At 37.2% G+C, this 22,625-nt stretch overlaps 1 protein-coding gene across 1 annotated transcript in view; it reads left to right on the top strand.

Moving 5' to 3' along the window:
- The window catches only part of LOC128016855 (TOX high mobility group box family member 3), a 54,017-nt gene extending 33,115 nt beyond the window's left edge, over positions 1-20,902 (top strand). The window contains exons 2-7 of the mRNA XM_052601694.1: positions 1,857-1,919; positions 9,981-10,229; positions 16,527-16,790; positions 16,898-17,125; positions 17,454-17,534; positions 18,470-20,902. Coding sequence (XP_052457654.1) covers positions 1,857-1,919; positions 9,981-10,229; positions 16,527-16,790; positions 16,898-17,125; positions 17,454-17,534; positions 18,470-19,210 — 1,626 coding nt within the window. The 3' untranslated portion in view covers positions 19,211-20,902. The remainder of the gene's footprint in view (positions 1-1,856; positions 1,920-9,980; positions 10,230-16,526; positions 16,791-16,897; positions 17,126-17,453; positions 17,535-18,469) is intronic.
- The last annotated feature ends 1,723 nt before the right edge of the window (positions 20,903-22,625 follow it).

Genomic DNA, 22,625 nt, shown 5'->3' with positions numbered 1-22,625 from the left:
ATACTTTTAAATCTGTGTTTTAAAATAATTGTGCTACCGGTTTTCATTGTGACTCTATGTATTTGTGCTTTTTATTATTATTTCGGCCAAACATCCAGTTAGATTTAAAATATCTCATGCAAGAAGTAAAATACATTCATAGTTAAAAATAAACCACTTTTGTATGATGACTTAAATGATTATAATGATTACATTTATTTTCATTTCATTTGTTTATATTAATTTAAAGGTGCTGAATGTAAGATTTTGAATCTACTAAAGCATAAAAATACTATATGTTTGCAGATATTTAAGAAACATGCGAAGTTAACATACTTGTTTATCTGAAAAACAATGCTACAGTCACTTATTCTCCTTTGAAAATGTGCTTTCCGGCCTGGAATGTCGTGTTAGTTTTGGTTTGTGAAACCCGCCCACTGCCAGTTAACCCAATTCAATTTGTCCCCTTGAAATTATAAGGTTTCTTTCTGACATTTTTGTCAAAATTTAGTTATTCACATATTCTTATTCTGTGTCAATGTATTTACATTATGTGATTAGATTCTTTTAATATTGTGTACATTATGGGAGTTATATTTAAAAAACAATAAGGTTCTATTTACACAGTCAAATGGAACACAAAAACCTTGAAGCTCGATATCTCAAAACTACCCGGAATGCAGATAGAACCTTATAATTCCTTATGATTTTGGCATGCCGGGTTGCCAGTTGGCTGAAACACAGTGTATTTCATTTTATTCATCGTCAAGTGTGCTTGTTCCTGTTTTTGTCGTCAATCTGGCAACCTGCGTGTGCGTCAAGTCTGAGGAGAAGGGGCCCCTGGAAAAAACCCTCTCCAGTTTTTTGAATTTGGACTGCAATACCATGTTCAACCAATCGGTGTCAATTTAACATACAGCACCTTTAATATATTTAACAGCACTATTATTTATCAGTGCAACACAGACTTTTTTAAGTGAAGACAAACAAATCATTTAAATAAATGACCTCTTCATTTGCTTGCTCTTTAAAGGAATCATGAGCTGCGTTTGTTTTTTAATATTTTCTACTGTTCTCTGAGGTCCACTTATAATGTTATCAAGACTATTTTTATATTATATATTTATATTAAAAGTAATAGGCTATTTTCTGTCCTGTTTTGACCCTCTCATCGAAACGCTCTGTTTGAACAGACGTGACTTATTGTAGACACTGAAGTAAACGCCACTGCTATGATTGGCTAACAGTTGTGTATGTTTGATATTCTACATCCTTCATAGGTGGATGCTGGTGTGATTTAGACTAAAAACACATAAATACTCACTACATATCAAACAATCTGTAAAAACATACAAAGCAATAGTGATCACGTTATAAAAAGAGTTACTCACACTTGTGTAGTGTGACATTACTGTCAGATACAATATAGTCAGAACTGCATCGTCTTTTAGTTTCAGTCTTTCTGAAAATCCTGCGTCGAATCGTGCCTTGTTTGCAAACAAATCCAGGGTAAAAAATGAACAAAGGATCAAGTTTTTACGTGGTCTAGAACTTCATTAAAAGTAACGTCATGTTCTGAAACTTACAGAATGTATTTATAGCACAATGACCTCTTTCTTATATGTCAAGAGATTGAGGAAATTTTTATTTCTCAGTTCATGACCCCTTTAAAATGATTACATCTCCAATCCCCACTCCTCAGAATCAAAAAATCAATTATTTTATTATTAAATTCCCAACGCTACTATTTTGTGCATACAGTATGAAGCCAATTTCATTATTATATGATGACTGCACTGTTAGACTACAGCGAATTGAAGAGTGAGAGGAGATGGCAACTGAAATAACTAATGCATTCTTTTTTTCTTCTTTTGCAGTTTGGGAATAACAATAACTACATGAACATGGCTGATGCCAGTGGAGCTCTATTAGCAGGAGATGTGAGTATATGCTTGAGGATATCCTTTACATTTCCATGGATTGTTAGTTTATGCCATGAGCCATATTAATCTGGAATGACTAAACAGTCATTTTCACGTCTAACCATTTAATGTTTTAAAACAAAGACAATTAATTCAGCATGCATGCCTCTGTATGTTCAAATAAGATGATTAATTTCAGCGGCAGGTGTGCAGCTGCTGCATTTACATAAAACATGATTAGCTCCCTACATGCCTTCCTGAACTGCTATGGGATTTTCCACTGCTCAAACCCTTAAAGCGTAGAGCTCGTTATGCCAGCGGCAACATGTTCATACACATACGCTCCCAATGTTAGGAACTGACTCAATGATTCCTCCAGTGGATGTTTATGTATCAATGCTTAGCGTTAACAGAGCGACCGGCTCAGTGCTGACCGGAGGTTGAGGAGCACATGGGGCATTGAGCGTTGAGATGGGATTAGGGTTGCTTTTGCAGGGTGATACACCACAGGTGCTCGCATCCTGCTGATATGCTCCATGTGAAAGCTGCCATCAGGCTCTGGTGACGGCTGAAGGAGTGTGTATGTAAACACCTGTCCCCATGATCATGTAAAGATAGCATCAAGCTAGAAACGGAAAGAAAAGTGGCACCTCTCACAAAAGTCACTCTTTCTATCCATCATTTTTTATTATCCCCTGTCAGTGAGTCTGACAATATACACTGCAAATCACAGGTTGTGTAACTTAGGCTGGCCTCACTATCTGTGTATGATTGTATACAGGCGCCTTACAGTACAGTATGTGTTGTCACTCATTGATACACTCACTGTTGACACTGCCTGATTTCCTTCGCATTTCCAATGCAAATCTCCTTCTCCTCACAATCTCAACGACATCGATAGACTCATGCTGTTTAAGCAAAGATAATGCCTGCGCATGTGAAGAGCGTTTGTTGCACATTTGTTGGTAATTATGTGTTCGTGTGGGCCTCTCGCTTCATTTTCATTTTAAGTATAGGTGGTGAAGCCACAGCTTTGTCACATGCAGTTGTTTCCACATTTGATCGAGTTGCTTGCTATCTCCATAAATCCTTCTGATAAAAGTGTTCCTGTGCCGAGGCCAAGCTCCAAGTTGGCACCTCCAGTGGAAGCAGAGCTGTGGAGTGTTGACGGAAAATTTCCCCCATTCAAATTTTTTTCCTAAGAAATAACGTTTGCTCCTTCGCATTGCAGCTGGTGTTATGACATGACACAATGAAATTAAAAGCATTAACATTTAAATTCCTCTTTTTCACATATGGGGGGTGGGAGGGGGATATTGTTTCTTGTAACTCAAGCTGAAGAGAAATTAAAGGGACTTTACCCTAGTGAGTGCTGTAATTTCACAGTGTGATGGGTTTTCCGTGAGCTTTAGCTCTTTCATTAATCTGCTTAATGTGTCATCTTTAGGCGAGAGAGAGGGAGACCGGGAGAGAGACGCTAAGTATCTCTGAGTCTGACACTCTGCACTTTTGTGTATGGACCCATATATACTATATAGAAGATTAGTTTTAATGGAAACCAGGTTTTTATATACACATACATTTTTTATCTTTGGTAATTATCCTGTTAAATTTAGGGTAAGAAAGAAAAACAGCAGCTGTGGTTACCAGAAATTCACAGTAAAAATGCAGTGACAATGTTTTAGGCACAGCGGGATGCCATGTTGGTGCCTGTATACATTATTTTACAACTTATAACCGCGTTTTTTATTAAGTGATATAATTTTAATTAACCTTATCTACTTGAGCTACAATAACAGCCTGCTTTTTAACTTAAAATTTTCCGATAACCACCATGATAATGTGGTACATATGGAATCAGATTGTACACACAAAGACAAAACACCATCGGGGAACACATTAAATAATTCAATAAACATTAACTAAATAACTAAAAAAAAAAAAAAAGTGTATATAACAAATGTACATAACATAACTGAAAAGTTTAAATAAAATATCACGTATGATTTGTCAGGCATCGTCTTCTGGGAATGCCGTGTTGTTTATAACTGTAAATTCTAAAGTAATTCAAAGTTTTTCCATACATTTTACAGTAAACTACATTTAATGCCATATTAAATCATTTACTGTTTTTACAGTTTATGGTAAGGTTACCAACAGTTCACCAATTAACAGTTTTTAACTGTAATGGTTTTTATTCATAAGTTGTCAATAATTCATACATGTTGATCTTGAGTTAAATGATATTTCAAATATGATAATATATGTAAACCCCATTATCTTGAACATCGTACTGCAACATGATATGGAAACAGTATATCACAGTGCTGGATAAGCTGACCTCTTCCTTCCTGCTGTTGAACTGAAACTGATATGGCCATATTCAGTTCCACTTAGAAATATCACTTCTCACACACAATCTCATTACACACATGTAATCACTACTGTATATGTAGCAATGGATTTGGAATGGCTGCTATTGGACTCTGAGAGTCTTTGCCTCTGTCATCTGAGGAGCGCTTTCTCTCTGCTCGGCTGATGTTAGGAGCTTTGCTCTATCGATCTTTCTAACCATCATGCTCAGTAATTGTGATGCACTGCCTTTTAACAACTGCTGCTTATGTCTCTGCTGAATCAGTTTACTGAATATACAAAGTGAAAGGGCTTACTGCTTCATAATCAGTGCTGTTGGTTTACCTTGGTCATCTGAGTTTAGCATACTAGGGGTTGACGAATGAATGCAAGTTGGGTATTTAGGACATATCTGTTAGTTTATGTTGAATTAAAGGGATAGTTCACCCAAGAATGAAAATTCTGATATCATTTACTTACCCTCATTTTGTTTAAAACATGTATGCAAACATGCATGCAACACCAAATAAGATATTTGAAAGCATGTTGCTAACCAAACCATTTCAGTTACAGATGACCTTCATTATACAGACAAGAAAACAAAGAGACATTGGTTAAATGTTCATTTATGTTCCACAGAAGAAAGTCAGTCATTCAGTTCTGGAACGACATGAGGTTGAGTAAATGATGACAGAATTTTCACTTTTGGGTCTAATTTTTTCACATAATATTTAAACATGTTTTGGCCTTTACAGGTTAGCATACATGTGAAAATAATTGCAGGCATAGTTCTCCTTGATGATGTGCTTAATTTATGTCTGTGGAGATTAAAGAATAATCAACACTACTGTAAACTCCATCCAGACTCTCAAAGGTGTTCTGCACTAATGAAGGCTTGAGGGTTGGACAACCTTGCAGTGCCAGGTAAAGTGAGGAAATTATGACAGAAATATTAGACTATTTCATTCAGTGTACAGATGATGTATGTATAACCTGTGGCTGTTTGTAAATTAAAATCAATTGTGATTAATCTCATGATGTTTTTGTAATAAACGTTATTGATTTATCACAATTGCTTTTGCCAAACCTGTACTATGTGTTCTGTTTTATTGGATTCATATTCTATTCCTATTCTAAGCAATAAGCTAAATATGATAAGGATGTTTTATTAATGCCTAAAGATCAATAATTGTTTTTATTTGTTTTATTGAACAGTTTGGTTCACCTTTAAAGTGGACCAAAAAGTGAACCGAATGAAAATTAACCTTGTGTCTACTTGTGTTTACATTGAAGGTCAAATCTATTTTAGTCTACTTTGGGTTTAAAAATGTCTCTGTCCGCTTTAAATTCTTATTTTTTAGAGTTTAGTTCATTTACAGAAGAATGAGTTTGTTAGAAAATTTCTCATGCAAGGCAAACCGATTCAAGGGCACTAACATAAAACAAATAAGAATGAAGTATGTAAAAACAGTGCTTTCCTCCACCTGAACTGAAGATTGAGCCCACTGTACACATACTGATCTGAGCTTTCACCACACTTAAATAGTCTCTCCAGTGATCTACTACCTCATCCCACGACACCAGTGCTTCACTGACAGCTGACAGCTTCTGCACTTAAGTCATGCTACAACCATATCTCACTTCTCATTTGCACACACACACACACCACCGCACTATCTCCAAGAGCAGGTGTTAATTTAATCTCTTCCCTCTCTCTCTCATCTCGTTGTGTTCAGTCAGGTGTTCCGTGTTTTTATTTTATTATTTGTAAAGGTCAGTGTCATTTTAGTTATGCTCTGATGTGAAAAAGATGAAGAAAGGGACTATATCTACCACACATTTGATCTTTGAATGTCGTATCAGATCTTACAGCACAGCTGTGTGTTGTTGGGACATTTAGGTCGGGCCACTCTCTCTTTTTTCTCTCTCTCTCTCTCCTTCTCACTCTTTCTTTCTCTCTGCAGTATTGTACTGTGAAAACATGCTGGCAATGCAGGTCGTATTCATAGAGAAAGGTCATGAAGTAAAGTAAATGAAAAGAGACCCCTCTCTCTCTCTCTCTTCCTGTTTTCTCTGCTTTGCTATCATTTATTCGTCCTGTTTCCCTCTATTTTATCAACCTTGTATTTTCTCTCTTTTTTTATTTTGGTTCCCTGTTGGCCTTTAAATTCCGTGTCAGTGATGTCTTGTGATCACTGCCATGTGCATGATATCCGAAGCGTTCTTATCTCATGACACAATTTTTATTATTAATGCCTCAATGCTGCTGTTTTGATTAACACACTGTTAACTACTCCAATGCCACGGGGAGGGAAAATAAGTGTGTAGCTTGTGTGTTAATGGAGAGCTGGGAAACAGAGCTGGGCAGGCCACTAATGGCTTTAGTTGGAGGTAATGTGAACATGTGTTAGGCACTGCAAGCCCCTGGCCCACACTATGACAAAACACGCCACTGCCTTTACAAGATCCGTTGCTCACAGCTGTGGAAAAAATGCTGCAAGTTAAATGCTGGAATGGAGCCACATAAAAAATGAAATAAGAGGGTGAGGTGACGAAAAAGAGCTGATTATAAGCCTTACTCCTCGGCTGGATCTCATCATACAGGCATTGAATGAGCTTTGAGCCTCTATATGTGTGTGTGTGGGTGTGGATGGGGGGATGGTGGTCAGGTTTTGCCTACACACTAAAATGTCCCCATTAGGATAGTAAGGAACCCTGAAATCACCCACATTGTCATCAGCCAATGGCTTTGAAGAAGATGTTTTAATAAAAAAAAAAATATATATATATATATATGTATATACATTCAAATCTAAAATGCAATAAAGTTTTTATAAGTTACAATTAACTCAATATAAGAAATATAGAAGTCAATGGATAGTCCCACCAAGTGTATTTTGTGTGTCTGTATACTTGCTCTAAAATAAGAACATTAATATGCTCTAATTAAATAAAAATGTGTTGCCATATTTCCTGTGCACATTATGCTTTTACAAAAGAGTAAGAATAAAACTGGAAAGACAGAAGGTTGAGAATGAGGAAGTGGGAATATAAAAGATAAGATATAGAGAATAGCAGGAAGAAAGACAAGCAGCTTCAGAGGATGGATGGTGTGTTGACATGATGTTGATATGTTTTCCGAGACAGTGAAGGAAGCACATTGAGAGTATTAAAGTGAAGATGGAGAACAGGATTGAACACAAAACCAGAGGTTCTGAATACATAAAGCAAGAAATTGAGGGAGACGGGAAGAAAGAAACAAAGAAAAAGAGAGTGAGGAGTGGAGGTTAGTGAATTCCTCGATTAGAAGCCCAGAGCAGGTAGTCAACATAAGAAAATTAAGTGTGACGATAAACTGTAATCCACCGACGGAGGGATTTGGTAATTTGATGAGCAGATTTGTAGGTGCAACTGAGAAGAACAAAGTGCAACACTTCTGGACATCCAAAATCCGTGTGAATGTTCTCTAAACCCATCATTCCCTGCACTTCCTTTTCTCCTCCAGACAACATCATCCAGCTTGAATTAAGCAGCTTTTATTTTGTCCTGCTAGTGTAAGAGTCACACATTATTGCATTTCAGAGTCGGACATCTTTTTTTCACATCATGTTTCATGGAGAATGCTTGGTTTGGTCAGAATAAACATCCATTTCTTGTACAAGTATTAAAAATATGGCCCTAGGATTTCTGCAATGCGCAAACCACGGACGGAATCCCCGGAATTCAGTCATAAAAACGCAATTCACAGTTTAACACAGAATGTCACGGAATTTGCCAATTGTTTAAATGAATTAATCAAAAGTAGGTCATTACATTTTAATCAAATTGCGATATGGATTAGTGTGTGTAAATATTAAGCTGCAAATGTCGATTTTAAATATGGATGAATGAAGCAGATGCGTGGTTTCATTTATTACACGCAAACTGAAGATCGCGTAACGCTCGCTGTGATTTCAGCGTCTTTTGTCTCACTAAATTAGGACATAAACACATTAACAACATCTCCAGAACTGCTCTGAGAGTCCCTTCAGGAGTATTTGACTGTTTGATTTGAGTAAAACTAGTGTCATATCACATACACAGAACTGGTATTTACGGCGACCGGTCAAAATAAAAATCCGGTTTGATTTGAAGACAAATGGTTGTTCTCATCTTGAGCAGCAGAACTGCATGAGAGGATACTTTGAGCTGTAGATTTAGTGCTGGCATGTTGCAAGCTTTATTTGAACATCACAACTGTCAAACATATGGAATAATCGGTCAGTCAGATGCGAAAATTATGTTGACATCACTAAAGGAAAATAACCTGATTTACTAATATAACTATTTTTTCAGTAGAATTATAGCCTACTAATATTACTACTACTAAAATGAAACTATTTTTTTTAAAAGAATAATCACAACATTTCTTCCATGTTTTAATGTTAATAGTAAATCCCCTTTGTTTGCCAAAAAATAAAGTTTGCTTAATTTTCAATAATTAAAAGATACATTATATTGTTTTATGCCTTCATTTGATAACCAGAAATAAATAAATACATAACAGAATTTTTGAGGAAAAAAGTTCATAAGGCATCTTTAAGTAAAAAAATACAATAAAAAGAAAGTTGTTTATGCATTCAAATAATTAGACATGCTTAAACACATAATTTGGTAACAATAAAAAAATATGGTGAGGAAAAATTTAAACATTTAATAGGGCCCTAAACAAATAATTTTTGTTAAACTGATCTGAAAATGTAAAGTTTCATGACTTCAATTAATTAGACATTACACATGTTTTTTTTTTTTTCTAATTTAACTATTAAAAAGTAGTTGAGAAAAATTAAAACGAAAAAAAAAAAAAAAAACAGAATCCAGATTTTTTTTTACAGAAAAAACGGAAGTTGGAAAAAAATAATACGGAATTTAGGAAAAAATAAAAACGGATTGCATAGGGCCCTATAAATAGGTTTTGTTATCGCTTCTGCTCTGGTCAACAGATACTTCACAGTTCTGAAATTAAATATGTTTAAAATGTATGTTTATTATTACTGAAACCATACTCAACACAGAGCATAAAGAATTCAGATGGTTTTCACAATAACAAATAGTTTTTAAAACAATTTTAAATAAATTGAATCAAAAGTCAAAAGTATCCATTATTATATTAATTTAAACAATTATTATCAATTAATTATTATTATTAACATATAATAGTATAATAATAAAATGTTTTACTGTCTTAATTGTTTAGATTTTTATGATGCACATTTACAACTGTGTCTTTGCTGCATAAAAACCTGAGTGGATGTTAGCATTGGTCTGAACAAAAACAGTAGACTGGCTTATTGAAAATGCAGATTCATTCTCTGCCAGCAGAATGCACAACAGCTAACTTTGAATTGTGCATCATCATCTTTTGAAGTTTAATTGAAGTCACATTAAGCCATATCGTCTCCCTTCTCATAAGTTAGAATTTCTTGTAAAATTTAAGACTTTTTAAGGACCCCCGGAAACCTTTTAAAAAAAAGTGTGCTGCATTAATCACGCGTTAATAAAATTTATACTGTTCAAATTAATTTGTGTTAACACATGTTTATGAGAAGTCAGTAGGCTATATTTAATTTCTACAGTGTTCTCTTTAATACTATTCACATCATAGTGATTTCAGGTTTTCAACTTCACAGACCTTTCCAGATTTCGGGCAAAATAAATCTCCGATTTTCTCCTTTGTTTTTTTCTTAGACGTTTCATACTCCAAGTCTAGGTGATGAGGAGTTTGAAATACCTCCTATCACCCCTCCTCCCGAGACCGAGCCTGGTATGGGTCTCCAGGAGGTGGACTCAGCTTTCCCTGGGATACCTGACCACCCCAACTCTCATCGAGGGTTGTTCACCCCTCAGTTCCCACCCCAGAGCCTGGAGCTGCCCTCAATCACCATCTCCAGAAATATGATGGAGCATGAAGGACAAATCAACAATGGACATCCAAGGGTAAGTGTCTGGTTGTTCTCTGGTTATTTGCTTGAACATTTTAAAGATCTTAATGTTTGGCAGATGTTGAAGGCAGTAGTTATGCAAAGCCAAAATCTACACAAATTATATTTCCACAACATAATTTACTGGCAGTTACATTTAGCTTTTAGATCCTCCTGGATTTAAAGTGTGGATTTAAATCCAGGTATGTCTCCTCCTCTAAATGCAAATAAGGTTGACAAAGATATTATGTGCAAAACAAATCAAGGTGGCTGATGCAACGTGCTCTTGTTATAAAACTTGATTTATATTTGTTGATAAAGCCTTAAAGGGATATTCCATCTATAAATATAAATTTAACATCCCCTCTAGGTCTCCTTGGTAAGTTTATGAGATGTGTAACAATATTCAATCCTTGATCAAACTGTTCTTTTGGGTCGCATTTCTTCATAATCAGTTTGTCCAGTTCACAGAAATGGGCTAAATGGTTAATTTAAATATCTGACTAATTTGTTTCTAAGGTTGAACTATCAGAGTCTGTGGTCTGGTAGTATTATCAGCTCACTCGATTAGACAATCATCATTAATTAAAAACTTCAGTTTTGGTTTGTTCATCACACAAACCATTGTGTGGGTTTATAAGACCTGGATTACAGTCATATGGACCACTTCTGAGGACCATATTTGTATGGTAATGGCATTTTAATGGTTATTTTCCAACCTTCTTGAAGACTAAAAGCTCTAATCCTTGCTCGATGTGACTTCATGGAAAAGAACAAGCAGTGTATATATTTTTTAAGTTTCTATATTTTTGCTCCATGGCAGAAATAAAGGTTATTATTTGTTTAGAACAACATGAGGATTAGTAAAGGACAATCATTTAAAAAGACAACAGATTGATAATGCCAGCAATAAAATTGGTTAGCTTAGCTGAATATATTTATTTTTAACCTGTGTTGCTGTAATGACTAACACGTAAGATAAAATAATGGTCTAGGCAAGCGCTTGCTTCATAATAATCATGTTTTATGATCAAGCTTTTATGGCTGTTAATTCAGATAGAGAAATGGCTCCTAAATGCCACAGACATGGATTCATCAAAGAGGAAGCAATGGAAATGCCATGGCAAGACTAGATATTTAAAAACTGTTATAATAGAAATGAAATCTCTATCAGTGAAATTTCAATACATAAAAGGAGACAAAGTGGCATTAGCCAGCAGATGATGCGTTGACATGCTTTTGATGGTTCAGTTTTTAGACGTTTCATGAATATTGCAGATTTTTAGCTGCTTTTTTTTTTTGTGTTTTTTTTTTTGGAATACTTCCTTCCTTTCCCTTAACCTACAGTGGAATATGTATACATATGTGGAATAATATATCCTTATTTATATTCCAATATGGATAGGCACCATCAAATGTTATTGCTCTTTTCCTGGCCATCCATGCTGCTGGCGAGTAAAATAATTGCAGCTTTTAAAATATCTGTGCTGCATAAGTGACCGCCGGAAGGCTTTTTTGCCTAAAGAATTTTCATTTCATGGTCAGTTAAGCTCGTATGCATCCGGAAGAAAAACGGAACCTTGACACAATTACAACGCGGCCTGTTCTCACTGCGCTGTGAAGGGATTAGATTTGATTCCCAACATTATTCCTCTTTAGCAGCTCTTTCTGCAGACAGTGGTTCTGATTGTGTGGGGACTATATTAGCGGGTTTGGGGGAGAATGAGGGCACTCTGCTCTGTGCCTGGTGGCATTGTGACCGTCCCTCTGATTCTTCTCTATCGCTCATCACTTATTGTCCTCCTGAAATACTCTGTCTCTCTCCTCTTAATGGAATTGATCTCAGTTTGTCCTGCTCTCTGGGACTGGTACAGACAGTGTCGTGCCTTTGAGTCAATGCCTCACAATTATAAAGGACTCGCTAAGGGTTAGCAGAAGTTAGCATTGTAACCTCCAGCGTTGTCCTTCAGTCAGTTTGATGTGTTTGAAAATTATAATTTCACATCTAATGCAGAAAGACAGAGTATTGAATACAACTCGGGATCCAGTTGTTGTAATATTTATGACAGACGGTCAGCACAAGAATAAAACAAAAATGTATGTCAAGAAAATGTATACATTGCCTCAAAATAAATCTATTCCAACTCTTAAGTGCAACTTAGGGATCAAAACGGAACGGTGTACCTGTGCTAGTTTCATCTGCTCTTTGTGTTTCTGCATTAAGGCAAACTATTCCTCTAATGCTCCACGTATGTCAGGCGAAGTTATCCACAGATGCTGCTGGCCAAACCCAGCTCGGCAAAATCCATTTCTCAGCTGTGATGAAGTCTGGCGGGATTCAGAATGTGAAGTCATTATTTATTTAATCTGTTCTCCTAACAAGCTCCTGCATCTCGTTTGAGACTCACTGGAATCTGGGTTCTGACTGGATCTCAGAGTAGTCAGCAACTGATAAAGATGCAAATTACAGTATGTGTTCATCTATTTAGACTTAATTCAGGAGAGGTGCTCTTTGAGGTTGTGCAGAACAGGTTTAGAAACAGTGTGCATGAACTGAAAAGCAATAGTAATAATCTAAAAGTGGTTTATTACTTTTGCTGACATTCCTTTGTTATGCATACATTTCCTAAAGGAAAAATATAATGAACAAGCAGTGTATTTGTGTAGAGCAGATGTTTGTGGGATTCGAAGCTATCTACAGTGGAACAGTTTGTCTTTAAAACATGATCCCTCACAGACCGATGAGGGTCTGACTGCTGTGTCTGTGAATAAAATGAAAAATATGACCAGTGTTGCAGAAACTATATTTTTAGTCTCCTCCAAAACCAAACACACACACACACACACTTTCCTCTCTCCCCCACTCTTTCTCTTTACACATTTCTGTTATCTTATCTCCAAGCTGAGTAGTTGTGACATCAGTTGTACATCAATCTCTGAAAGTGGATTTTTTTTCCCTCCCCCTTCACCTTCATGTTTTTCTTTTTTCTTTTCTTGTTTTTGTCAAACAGCCATTGTGACATATTGGGCCGGTAAGAAATGAAAGATATTCATGCAGGCATGCAATACTTGTAATGAAGTCTCAACCTGACCTTCTGTGTGATTGATTCTGTAATTTAGTTTTCTCAGCCAGTACTCGAAATGAAATGAAATCATGTTGAACAAGTTTTAAATACCCATAGTGCAACGGGAGACATGGAGGGAAGGAGGAAAGCAAAAGAGATGAGAGCAAAGATTGGTTGGTTGCAGATTTAAATATATATATATATATATATATATATATATATATATATATATTTTTTTTTTTTTTTTTTTAAGGCACTGGAACAATGTTTTTGGACCCTTTTTTTCAAAGGGTACAATTCGTACAGGATGCATTGAACAGTATATGAGCTGCATGAAATGAGAGAATGTGTGTGTGTGTCGTGTAGATGGGGTGAGAGAGGAGAGTGAGTAGGTGGAGGAGAAATATGAGCAGAAAACAATTTATCTTCACGCTACCATGATCTCTGCAAGCATTCAAATTTCCATTTTCTCATATTTATATATTTTTTAAGGAGCCAGTTATGCAGGTGCCCATAAATGGTTGAAAAATAAAGCAGCATGTTGGTTAAGTTTCCAGTGCAGCTGTGAATATGTGCAGGGGGCTGATAAACTATTCATAATAGAGCTGACCTTTTCACACTGGCCAAACTTGTAAGATTCATCCTCATAATTACCATATAGATGATTATACTCCTTTTTCTGTTATGGAACATTTCCAAGAGTTCCGCTGAATGATTGAATGGAAATTGAACTTGTTAACATTCTTTTCAGCATGGAACAGCTCATACCAAGCTGCTTTTAATAAACTCTCCAATTCCATTCCCACCCCCCACAGAGTCCCGGGGCTGGTATCTTAAAGAGCAGACCCGAGACTCTCAGCCTTTGACACGGCATCTTCAGATTCTTATCCTGATCATACGAAAACAGTATTGGTTATGTTATGGTTATGAACACATGCTGGAAAAATAGGTCTGGGGTGTGTGTGTGTGTATCCAAGTATATTTTCTTGACTGTTTAGTTGCGGTTCCTGCTTTTGATGAAAGGGGTGAGGATACTGTTTGAGGCCGAACCAAACAGTCATCCATCTAATGTCTCAGTGTGTTGTGGCTGTTTGGTCAGCATCTCTTTTAGCCGCCTTTTAATGTCAGAAGCTTTTGTGCCTGTAGTTAAGTATGTCGGGGAATATAGATATGAGGGGAAACAGGTTATTTTCTGCTGGAATACAGTCAGCTGAGATGGGCTGATTGCTGGAATAATAGCAACATTTGCACAAGCACATGCAAACACACAGAGGAAAGGAGAGGGCACATCTGGCCTCTTTGCTCTTCAGATAAGAAGTTATTTACAGATTTATGAAGACTATCAAAAGCATCTGTGTAGATGTGAGCTGTGTGTCAGCAGACAATGTTCCAATCAAAATGCAAATGGAGGGTGTGCAGCAGGGACATAAATAAACCGATCGGATACTGACTCACTCTTACTAGCAGCTAAACCACTCTGATGGCAGAAATCACATTTCTTTCATTGCCTACAAAGGCTGCTATTAGCAAAAGCTGACTGCTGTTTGTGCGCATTTAGTCTGAATGCTTCATTCATCATTCTTTCTTTTCCATCTACCGATTCTACACATAAATATGTATCATCACACGTAAATCATATCATGTTTTCTTTTTCTGCTGTATGATCATTGGGAATTTGGAATATAATGTTGCCAAATCATTAGATGCTTCAAAATAAATCACAGCTTTTTTTTTTTTTTTTTGGTTTCATAATCCTCCTTGGGAAATAATTCCACATCTGTTCTGCTTTGTGCGACCAGATCAAAGTGCTCCTGAAACTAAAGACCAGTTCTGACCGTTTCCGGGACTACATTCACTAATGTAGTCAGTGCATAAAAAAAAAAAAAAAAAAAACACCTTCAAAAAGAGTAAGTGGGCATATGGTCGTCTTACAAATGTTGCATGTTCAAATCATGGATCATGTCGATGTGTTCACATGGGGGAGAGAGCCGAAACACAAAGCCCTGCCTGAGACCGTGATGATAAATATGAATCCTCAAAGGCTGCCTTACATCTTTGTGATTCTCTCCGCTCTTTACATTACTGACTCATAGAGAATGCTGTAGTGATTTCATAGAGATTTGTACGGGGCATTGCTGACTGTTAGTGTTAAAGCGTTAGACACAGATGGTCATGACTAATGATCACAGTAGACAGGTCTGACACGAAGACTACTGCTGGCTCGGTCACTGCATTCTAGCGATGAAACTAATGCTAATGTGTATTTCTTTGGCAGTGTAATTCTGTCATTAATTTGTTTATTTATTCCGTGATTCTTTTATTTATTCCCTTGCTTCAATTTTTTGTAGTATGTTTCTTTAAAAAAAAATAATAATAAAAAATCACCCTAACAGATGTTGAAAACAGCTATTGTTTTGTAGATTGTGGTTTTTGATTACGGATTCAGTACGAAGCTGCATGTACCCAGGGGAATTAATAGAGAGAAAATGTAATCTGTGTGTGAGGGAAGGTGTTAGAATATTGTACTAAGGGAGAGGGTTCAGCAGGTCTGGCCAATAAGGCCAGGTGCACAGCTTTATGATGTGTTGACACATACAGATATTGAGTTTGAGTCTCTGAATACCAGATGGAGAGAGAAAGAGAGAGAGAGAGTTGATGTAGAATGAAAAATGAACAAAGGAGATCAAATGAACTCTTGGTTTTCTCTAGCTGTTTGAGTAGATTTTTGCTCTGTAATCCGGTTGCTTTTGGAGACTGTTCAGTCAATGCAAAACACATCAGGTTCCCCACTTCCAAACTTCCCCAATACATATACATTACACTTTTATTTTAGTCTTGATTGGGCCTTTCCTTTTACTTCTGTTCTTTTTACACTGAGCTAACTCTATTTTTCTTTAACCGAAGGCTGCAAATATATTAAACCTCTGGCTAATATAGATAAGCTGGTAATTATTATATATATATATTTTTTTATTTTATATATATATATATATATATATATATATATATATATATATATATATATATATATATATATATATAAAAAAATTAAAAACAATCTATTTCTGAGTCTAGCACTGTAACATAAGCATAGCCTACCATTTGTTTTTGACAGAAGACTGCAATTATTTGATCGAAAATGCAATATTGTGAAATGTAACAATGTGTCCTTAAAAAGTGTACTGACACCAAAATTGTGTGAGGTAGTGTATATCTAAAAAGGTTTTTGTTGTCTGTTTGCTCTGCAGGCTGTCAGTCAGAGCCACCTCCGTCAGTACCCTCCAAACCCCACCATGGTGATGCGCTCCATCATTAGCATGCATAACCCCAATGGCATGATGTCACAAAACCAGCTTACCACCATCAACCAGTCCCAGATCAACACACAGCTGGGGCTGAATATGAGCGGATCAAACATTGCTCACACGTCCCCATCCCCACCCGCCAGCAAATCAGCCACACCCTCTCCCTCCAGCTCCATTAATGAAGACGATCAAGAGGAAGGAAACCGGGTGAGTGCCATTTAATCCATGCAGTGTTTTCATCATAACATTTCATCGAGAGTTAAATCAACATTCAATCAGTGAGGTCTTATAGCAAGCTGCTCTCTCTCCATCAGGTGATTGGTGAAAAGCGTCCCGCCCCTGACGCAGGTAAGAAGCCGAAGACGCCCAAGAAAAAGAAGAAGAAGGATCCCAATGAGCCTCAGAAGCCAGTGTCTGCATATGCCCTGTTCTTCAGAGACACCCAGGCGGCCATTAAAGGCCAGAACCCTAACGCCACGTTCGGAGAGGTGTCCAAGATAGTAGCTTCTATGTGGGATGGACTGGGAGAGGAGCAGAAACAGGTATCAAACTGCTGTCCTGTGTAAAACCAACAGATATTTTTAACCTCACAAAGAACATCATCTATAACATTCTGTGAATAGAGCTGTCTGTCGTGGAGTCTTCTCGCTAGAATAACAAATGTTTAGAATTTCTACTCTCAGATTTGCACAGATTGATTCTTGTCAGGTATTTTAACAGACTGCTTGATATTTTCACCCTTCTTTAGTTTTTTATTACCGGCTGAGATGAAGCCTGTAGGCTCTCCTCCCTGTTGTGAAGCTCATGCTTGCCAGTCAATGTTCTGCTAATTATCTGTTTGTCACACCTGACGAATTCTGTTCTCCGCAGGTTTACAAAAGCAAAACAGAGGCAGCAAAGAAGGAGTACCTGAAAGCTCTCGCAGTGTACCGCGCTAGCCTTGTGTCAAAGGTGAAGATGATTTCTGTTTAAACAGCTCCTTGCAGACTTAAGCTCACTCATAGTTTTTTTTTTTTTTTTTTCACCATTCATTATGTTTCTGTTATATTGCTATTAACCAATATCTGAATAATGGTTTAGCTCACTTTCAGACTCGATAGCTTTCACCTTCAGTCCTTAGCCACAAGAAAAAAACCTTCTACACAGTAAAGTTTTCATTGAAAGCACCAAATATAGAACTGACAGCTCAAAGGCAATTGAAAACAGGAGTTCTTCTATTACTAGGAGCAGTGTTTATTTCATTGTGAATTCATTGCTTTTCTCAAATTGAACTTCTAAAAACCAGCTGGAAACGATTTTTAAGTATGATTTTTTTTTTTCTGTAAACAGAATTCTCTTGGATACTTAAACGTGACTGTGAATGTGTTTCTTCCATCACACTTTAGGTGTAGAAATAGCATTAAATACAGCTAATGAATTAGAATGAGATATTCTTATGATTCATCATGCCTCATTAACTCGCTGTATCAGCCAGGCAGTTGGGAACATTTGCATATTTGTTGCTTCCTATAAAAAATTAAGATCATTTTACGGACAGTTTAGCGGTACTGTGTGTTACTTGAGTACTTGAGATTTATGCTACATTTATGAAGATTCAGCGATTGAGTAAATTTATAAAGCTTCTTTTCAGAAAGTCTGAACAGTAAAGTGTGTTATTTTTAGCGTGCAAGACTTATTTCAGATATTTTTTCTAGGCTACTAAATAATATGAATTCCCCTCTTGGCAAGTTCTTTAGATCAGAATTGTAAGACAGCAGCAATTTTCTCTGAACAGCTTTTCTGTCGAGTCAGTCACCAGATCAGCACTAATAAAGAAGAGGGCACTTCATAAGAAAGAATCTGTTGAGTACTAGAATTCATTTGACCACTCTCTATTTCTGTCTCAGGCTGCTGCAGAGTCAGCGGAGGCCCAGACGATCCGCTCGGTGCAGCAGACTCTCGCCTCCACCAGCCTGTCTCCAGCGCTCATGCTGCCTTCCCCTCTATCCCAGCACCACTCGATGTCCGCCGCAGCACAGGCACTCCAGCAGGCCCTGCCTCGAGCCATCGCCCCAAAACCTCTGCAAATGCGTGTCGGCAGCAGCCAGATTGTCACCTCAGTCACAGTAGCTCATCAGAACATGACACCCGGCGGCGTTCAGTCGCAGCTGCTGGGGCAGATGGGAGCGGGTGGTCCGCAGACGGGCATGTCACCACAATTGAGTCCACCGATGCAGCAACGGCATGCTTCCATGCAGCAGCACATGCAACAGCAGCAGATGCAGCAGCACTTGCAGCACCATCAAATGCAGCAGCAGCAGCAAATGCACCACCAGCAGATTCAGCAGCAAATGCAGCAGCAGCATTTCCAGCATCACCTGCAGCAGCAGCTTCAGCAGCACCACATGCAGCAGCAGCAACAGCAACAGATGCAGCAGCAAATGCAGCACATGCAGCACATGCAGCAGATGCAGCAGCATCAAATGCAGCAGCATATCCCGCAGTCGCAGTGTTCGCCTGTGCAGCACTCGCCCGGTACGCCGCACTCGGCCTCTCTCGGCAGCCCGCCACCCCCTCCCACGTCCCAGCCTCACCCCTCGCAGGTACAGGCTCATGCGCAGGTCCTGTCGCAAGTGAGCATCTACTGAACCAAAAGCCTTCGGACCCGCAGTCGCAACTCCACGAGAAACCCAGAAGGAAGTTGTTATTGAAAAGCATCATTACAAGGTTGCTTTTTTTAAGTTGCACTTAAGAAGTGTGTAAGAAATATGAATGTTTTACAAAGAACTGTCCTTTGTTCTAGATGGATATAAGATATGTGTTAAAAAGGACAAAGCGTCTGAACTGGATCTTTTTGTCTATAAGATAGGCTGAGCTACTGGGAGGTCTGTTGATAGACTTGTGTGCCCAGTAGTCATTTGTATGTATATTTAGTTCATTTGGTTTCTCTCTCTCGCTCTTTCTGTAGTGGAGTTTAAACTCTGTCAGCGCATGATGGCGTGGGAAGAACATTCAGAGATGATCACAGAAACACCTGACAGTTTTATTTAACAGCTTTATTTATGAGGTTGGATTCTCTTTCACCACAAGACAAAATGGAAGACCGGATTTCTGTGGACGTGGAATCTATAAAGAAGTCACTGTTTCACAAAAGAAATGAACTGAACTGGTATTAAACTGGCCATCAGAGACATGCTGAATGGCTCTTGCACTGTCTGGCCAGTGTATCATCAAATCTACCCTCTCTTCTTCCCTTTTCCATCATCCTTCTTGGCGTTCCCATGGATGAAACTGTTTAACAGTTGCTGTTGGGATGCTCTCAATCAAATCATCCTGCTTTTAGAACCAAGTGGTGTTTGACCCATCTTATGCCGTGTTATCAAACAGGCAATCTCCAGTGAATTTACAAAAGATGTAAACACTTGGCGTTTTGCTAGACTATCTGACACGCTTCCATAGATCATTTCAGTCCTCATGTCTCCAAACACCTTTGTAAACACCTCCAAACACCTGTAACCTGCTGTATGTGTTCTTAGGAAAGAAGAGAACGTTTTTGGAGTTATTCTCCTCTGGCCAAAACCATTCATAGCGCATTCACTCCAACATATGTAGTAACAGCACTCCAAAAATCCTTCTCTGTAATTATCTTTACCTCAGAAATTTTATTGACTATGTTTTTTTGTTTTGTTTTTTATGTGTAAGGAAAACTTATTTTATGTGGGGAAAAGCTAAATTACTGAATTTAGGCTGTTGGGTATTTTTATTTCATAATACCCCAAATTTCACAACAAGGGCCGTTAAATGGGAGTCTTATCAGGTGTAAGATAGAAGAAATTGAAGTTGTACATTTTTCATACCTCTTGTTGTAAAGTTTTAATACGTGCGGCTTTAAATGCAGACGTTGGCAAGCTGAACTGTCACCTGCTTTATCTCATAGTGCTCTTTTCTACTTTTTTATGAGTTACAGTAGCAGCAAATCATCTGTTTGTATTTTTGCTTACATTTCAAAATTAATTGCTTTTAAAAACCTGACAGTAAAATAAATACAGTTCATGTCAGTTGGAAACTCCACCTGTCATACATGTCATTTATTTTTGCCATCCAAAAAAATAATAATAAAACTACACATTAAAAAGAGGCATTCCTTCATCAACAACATGATACTAGCCATAATTTTGTATTATATTTCTCTGTCTCTGTTTGCAATTAAAATAATCAAAAATATTTATTTCAAGGAACTGATTCATTTCAAAGATTATATTAGCCATACTTTTGTATAAAATATTTCCTCAATGTGTCCTTGTTAGTTATGAAAGACTTAAAATAAAGACATCAGTACTTAAAATGTTCTGTTTTTTTTTTTTTTTTTTGGATAAATTGGATACATTTGTATTTTATTTTTCAACTCAGATATTTGGTTTTATTTATTTCTGCAAATATGCTGTGCCTTTTCTAATTATGTTTTCCTTCATGCCTGTTCACACCGATCTCCTTTTCCACATTTTAAAAAATGACCCGTGAGCCCCCAGACACAAATATTTGTGGGGGAAGGTAGGATTAGCAAAAGGCTAATTATCATAAATGCACAATAAGCATGTGAGGACAGTGGAACGCCTTTATCTGCTGAACGGCGTTGGTATCTTACACGCTACGCCAGACAGAGACACCCCAACGCAACAGAAGGGAAGGAATCTGTGCCTGTGCATATCTTGTTCCACATTAATAGAACTCTCAATCTGTATTTTGTACCCAATTAGTTAATTTAGAGAATGCTTGTGCAGTTTGCATGAGAGAGGCTGCAGTGATTGGCTCTTGAGTCGGGTTTTGTGTCACAGAGAAGCCTACACTCTCACTCTTTGATTAATTGCAGCATCTGTTCTGTCAGAGGGTATAGTGGAGAGGTCTGCAGGAAAACTGCAAATAAGTGCTGGCAACAGTCTTAAAGCGCCTATGATGAAATGAAAATAAATTAAAAACAGCGAGTACCCCACATGCCCTGAATTTCAATGGCTAGAAGTGGGAAGAGAGAAGGAGGGAGAAAGCCAAGATTGCCAAGCATAGAATGTAAGAGTGGTGTCCATGGCGACCAAACACATCCTTTAAAAACAGCCGGTAATGAGGGGCCGGGAAATAGCGCTTATTATTCCAAACAGTCTCATGGAGGGCAGCATCAATAATGCATGCAGTACCTTGTTATTTGGTAAACCTTGTTATCCGCATGGTCTCAGTGAGGATAAATATCTCACAACAAGGGTTGGAACTCTGACACACCCCAGTGATGAATGAATAAATAAATAAAGGTTTGCGGATATTTCCAAAACTGATTAAACGTCCTAACAGCTGCCGACGATGTTTGCACATGAGCGATTATGAATTTATGAATTACGAAAAAAAATAATAATCTAGACTTCGTATAAATTATATGTCTATATATATATATATATATATACATATATACACGTGTGTGTGTGTGTGTGTGTGTGTGTGTGTGTGTATATATATATATATATATATATATATATATTAGGGCTGTCAAATGATTAAAATGTTTAATCAAATTAATCAGAATTTTCAGTGGATTAATCAGGATTAATCACTATTTGCAATTACACCTGAATCCTAACCATTTTTTTCTGAAATGCATACCAAAAGATAAATAACAGGACACAGATACATAATTTTCATGTATTGATTCATCAATATGTGGTTCTTTTTTTATGAATTTCAAAAGTTTAACATTTACTTAGATCAAATTTACCTGAGCACTATATCAAACCATGCCATTTAACTACAGATAGTGTAAGAATTTTAGGTGTACCAGTGGTTAAATATAGTCACATATCTATGAAATTATGCAAATTATGAGAAACTCGAAAGAATGAACTCAGAAACACAAACATGCGCCACCATCACATAAGCAGCACTCTGGGCACTCTTGTTTTTGGGAGGTGTTCATTTGCTCTGCCACAATACGGATCGATATTTTCACGATCTGAAGGCTTCAAGTGCCAGTAAAACCAAGTAAAAATGCAAATGCTTTTCAAAACAGCTGTAATTTTCGCT

Source organism: Carassius gibelio, chromosome A7, assembly GCF_023724105.1.
Source record: "Carassius gibelio isolate Cgi1373 ecotype wild population from Czech Republic chromosome A7, carGib1.2-hapl.c, whole genome shotgun sequence".
Taxonomy (NCBI): Eukaryota; Metazoa; Chordata; class Actinopteri; order Cypriniformes; family Cyprinidae; genus Carassius; species Carassius gibelio.
Note: the sequence above shows the minus strand (reverse complement) of the source record. Positions and strands in the feature narration are given on the sequence as shown.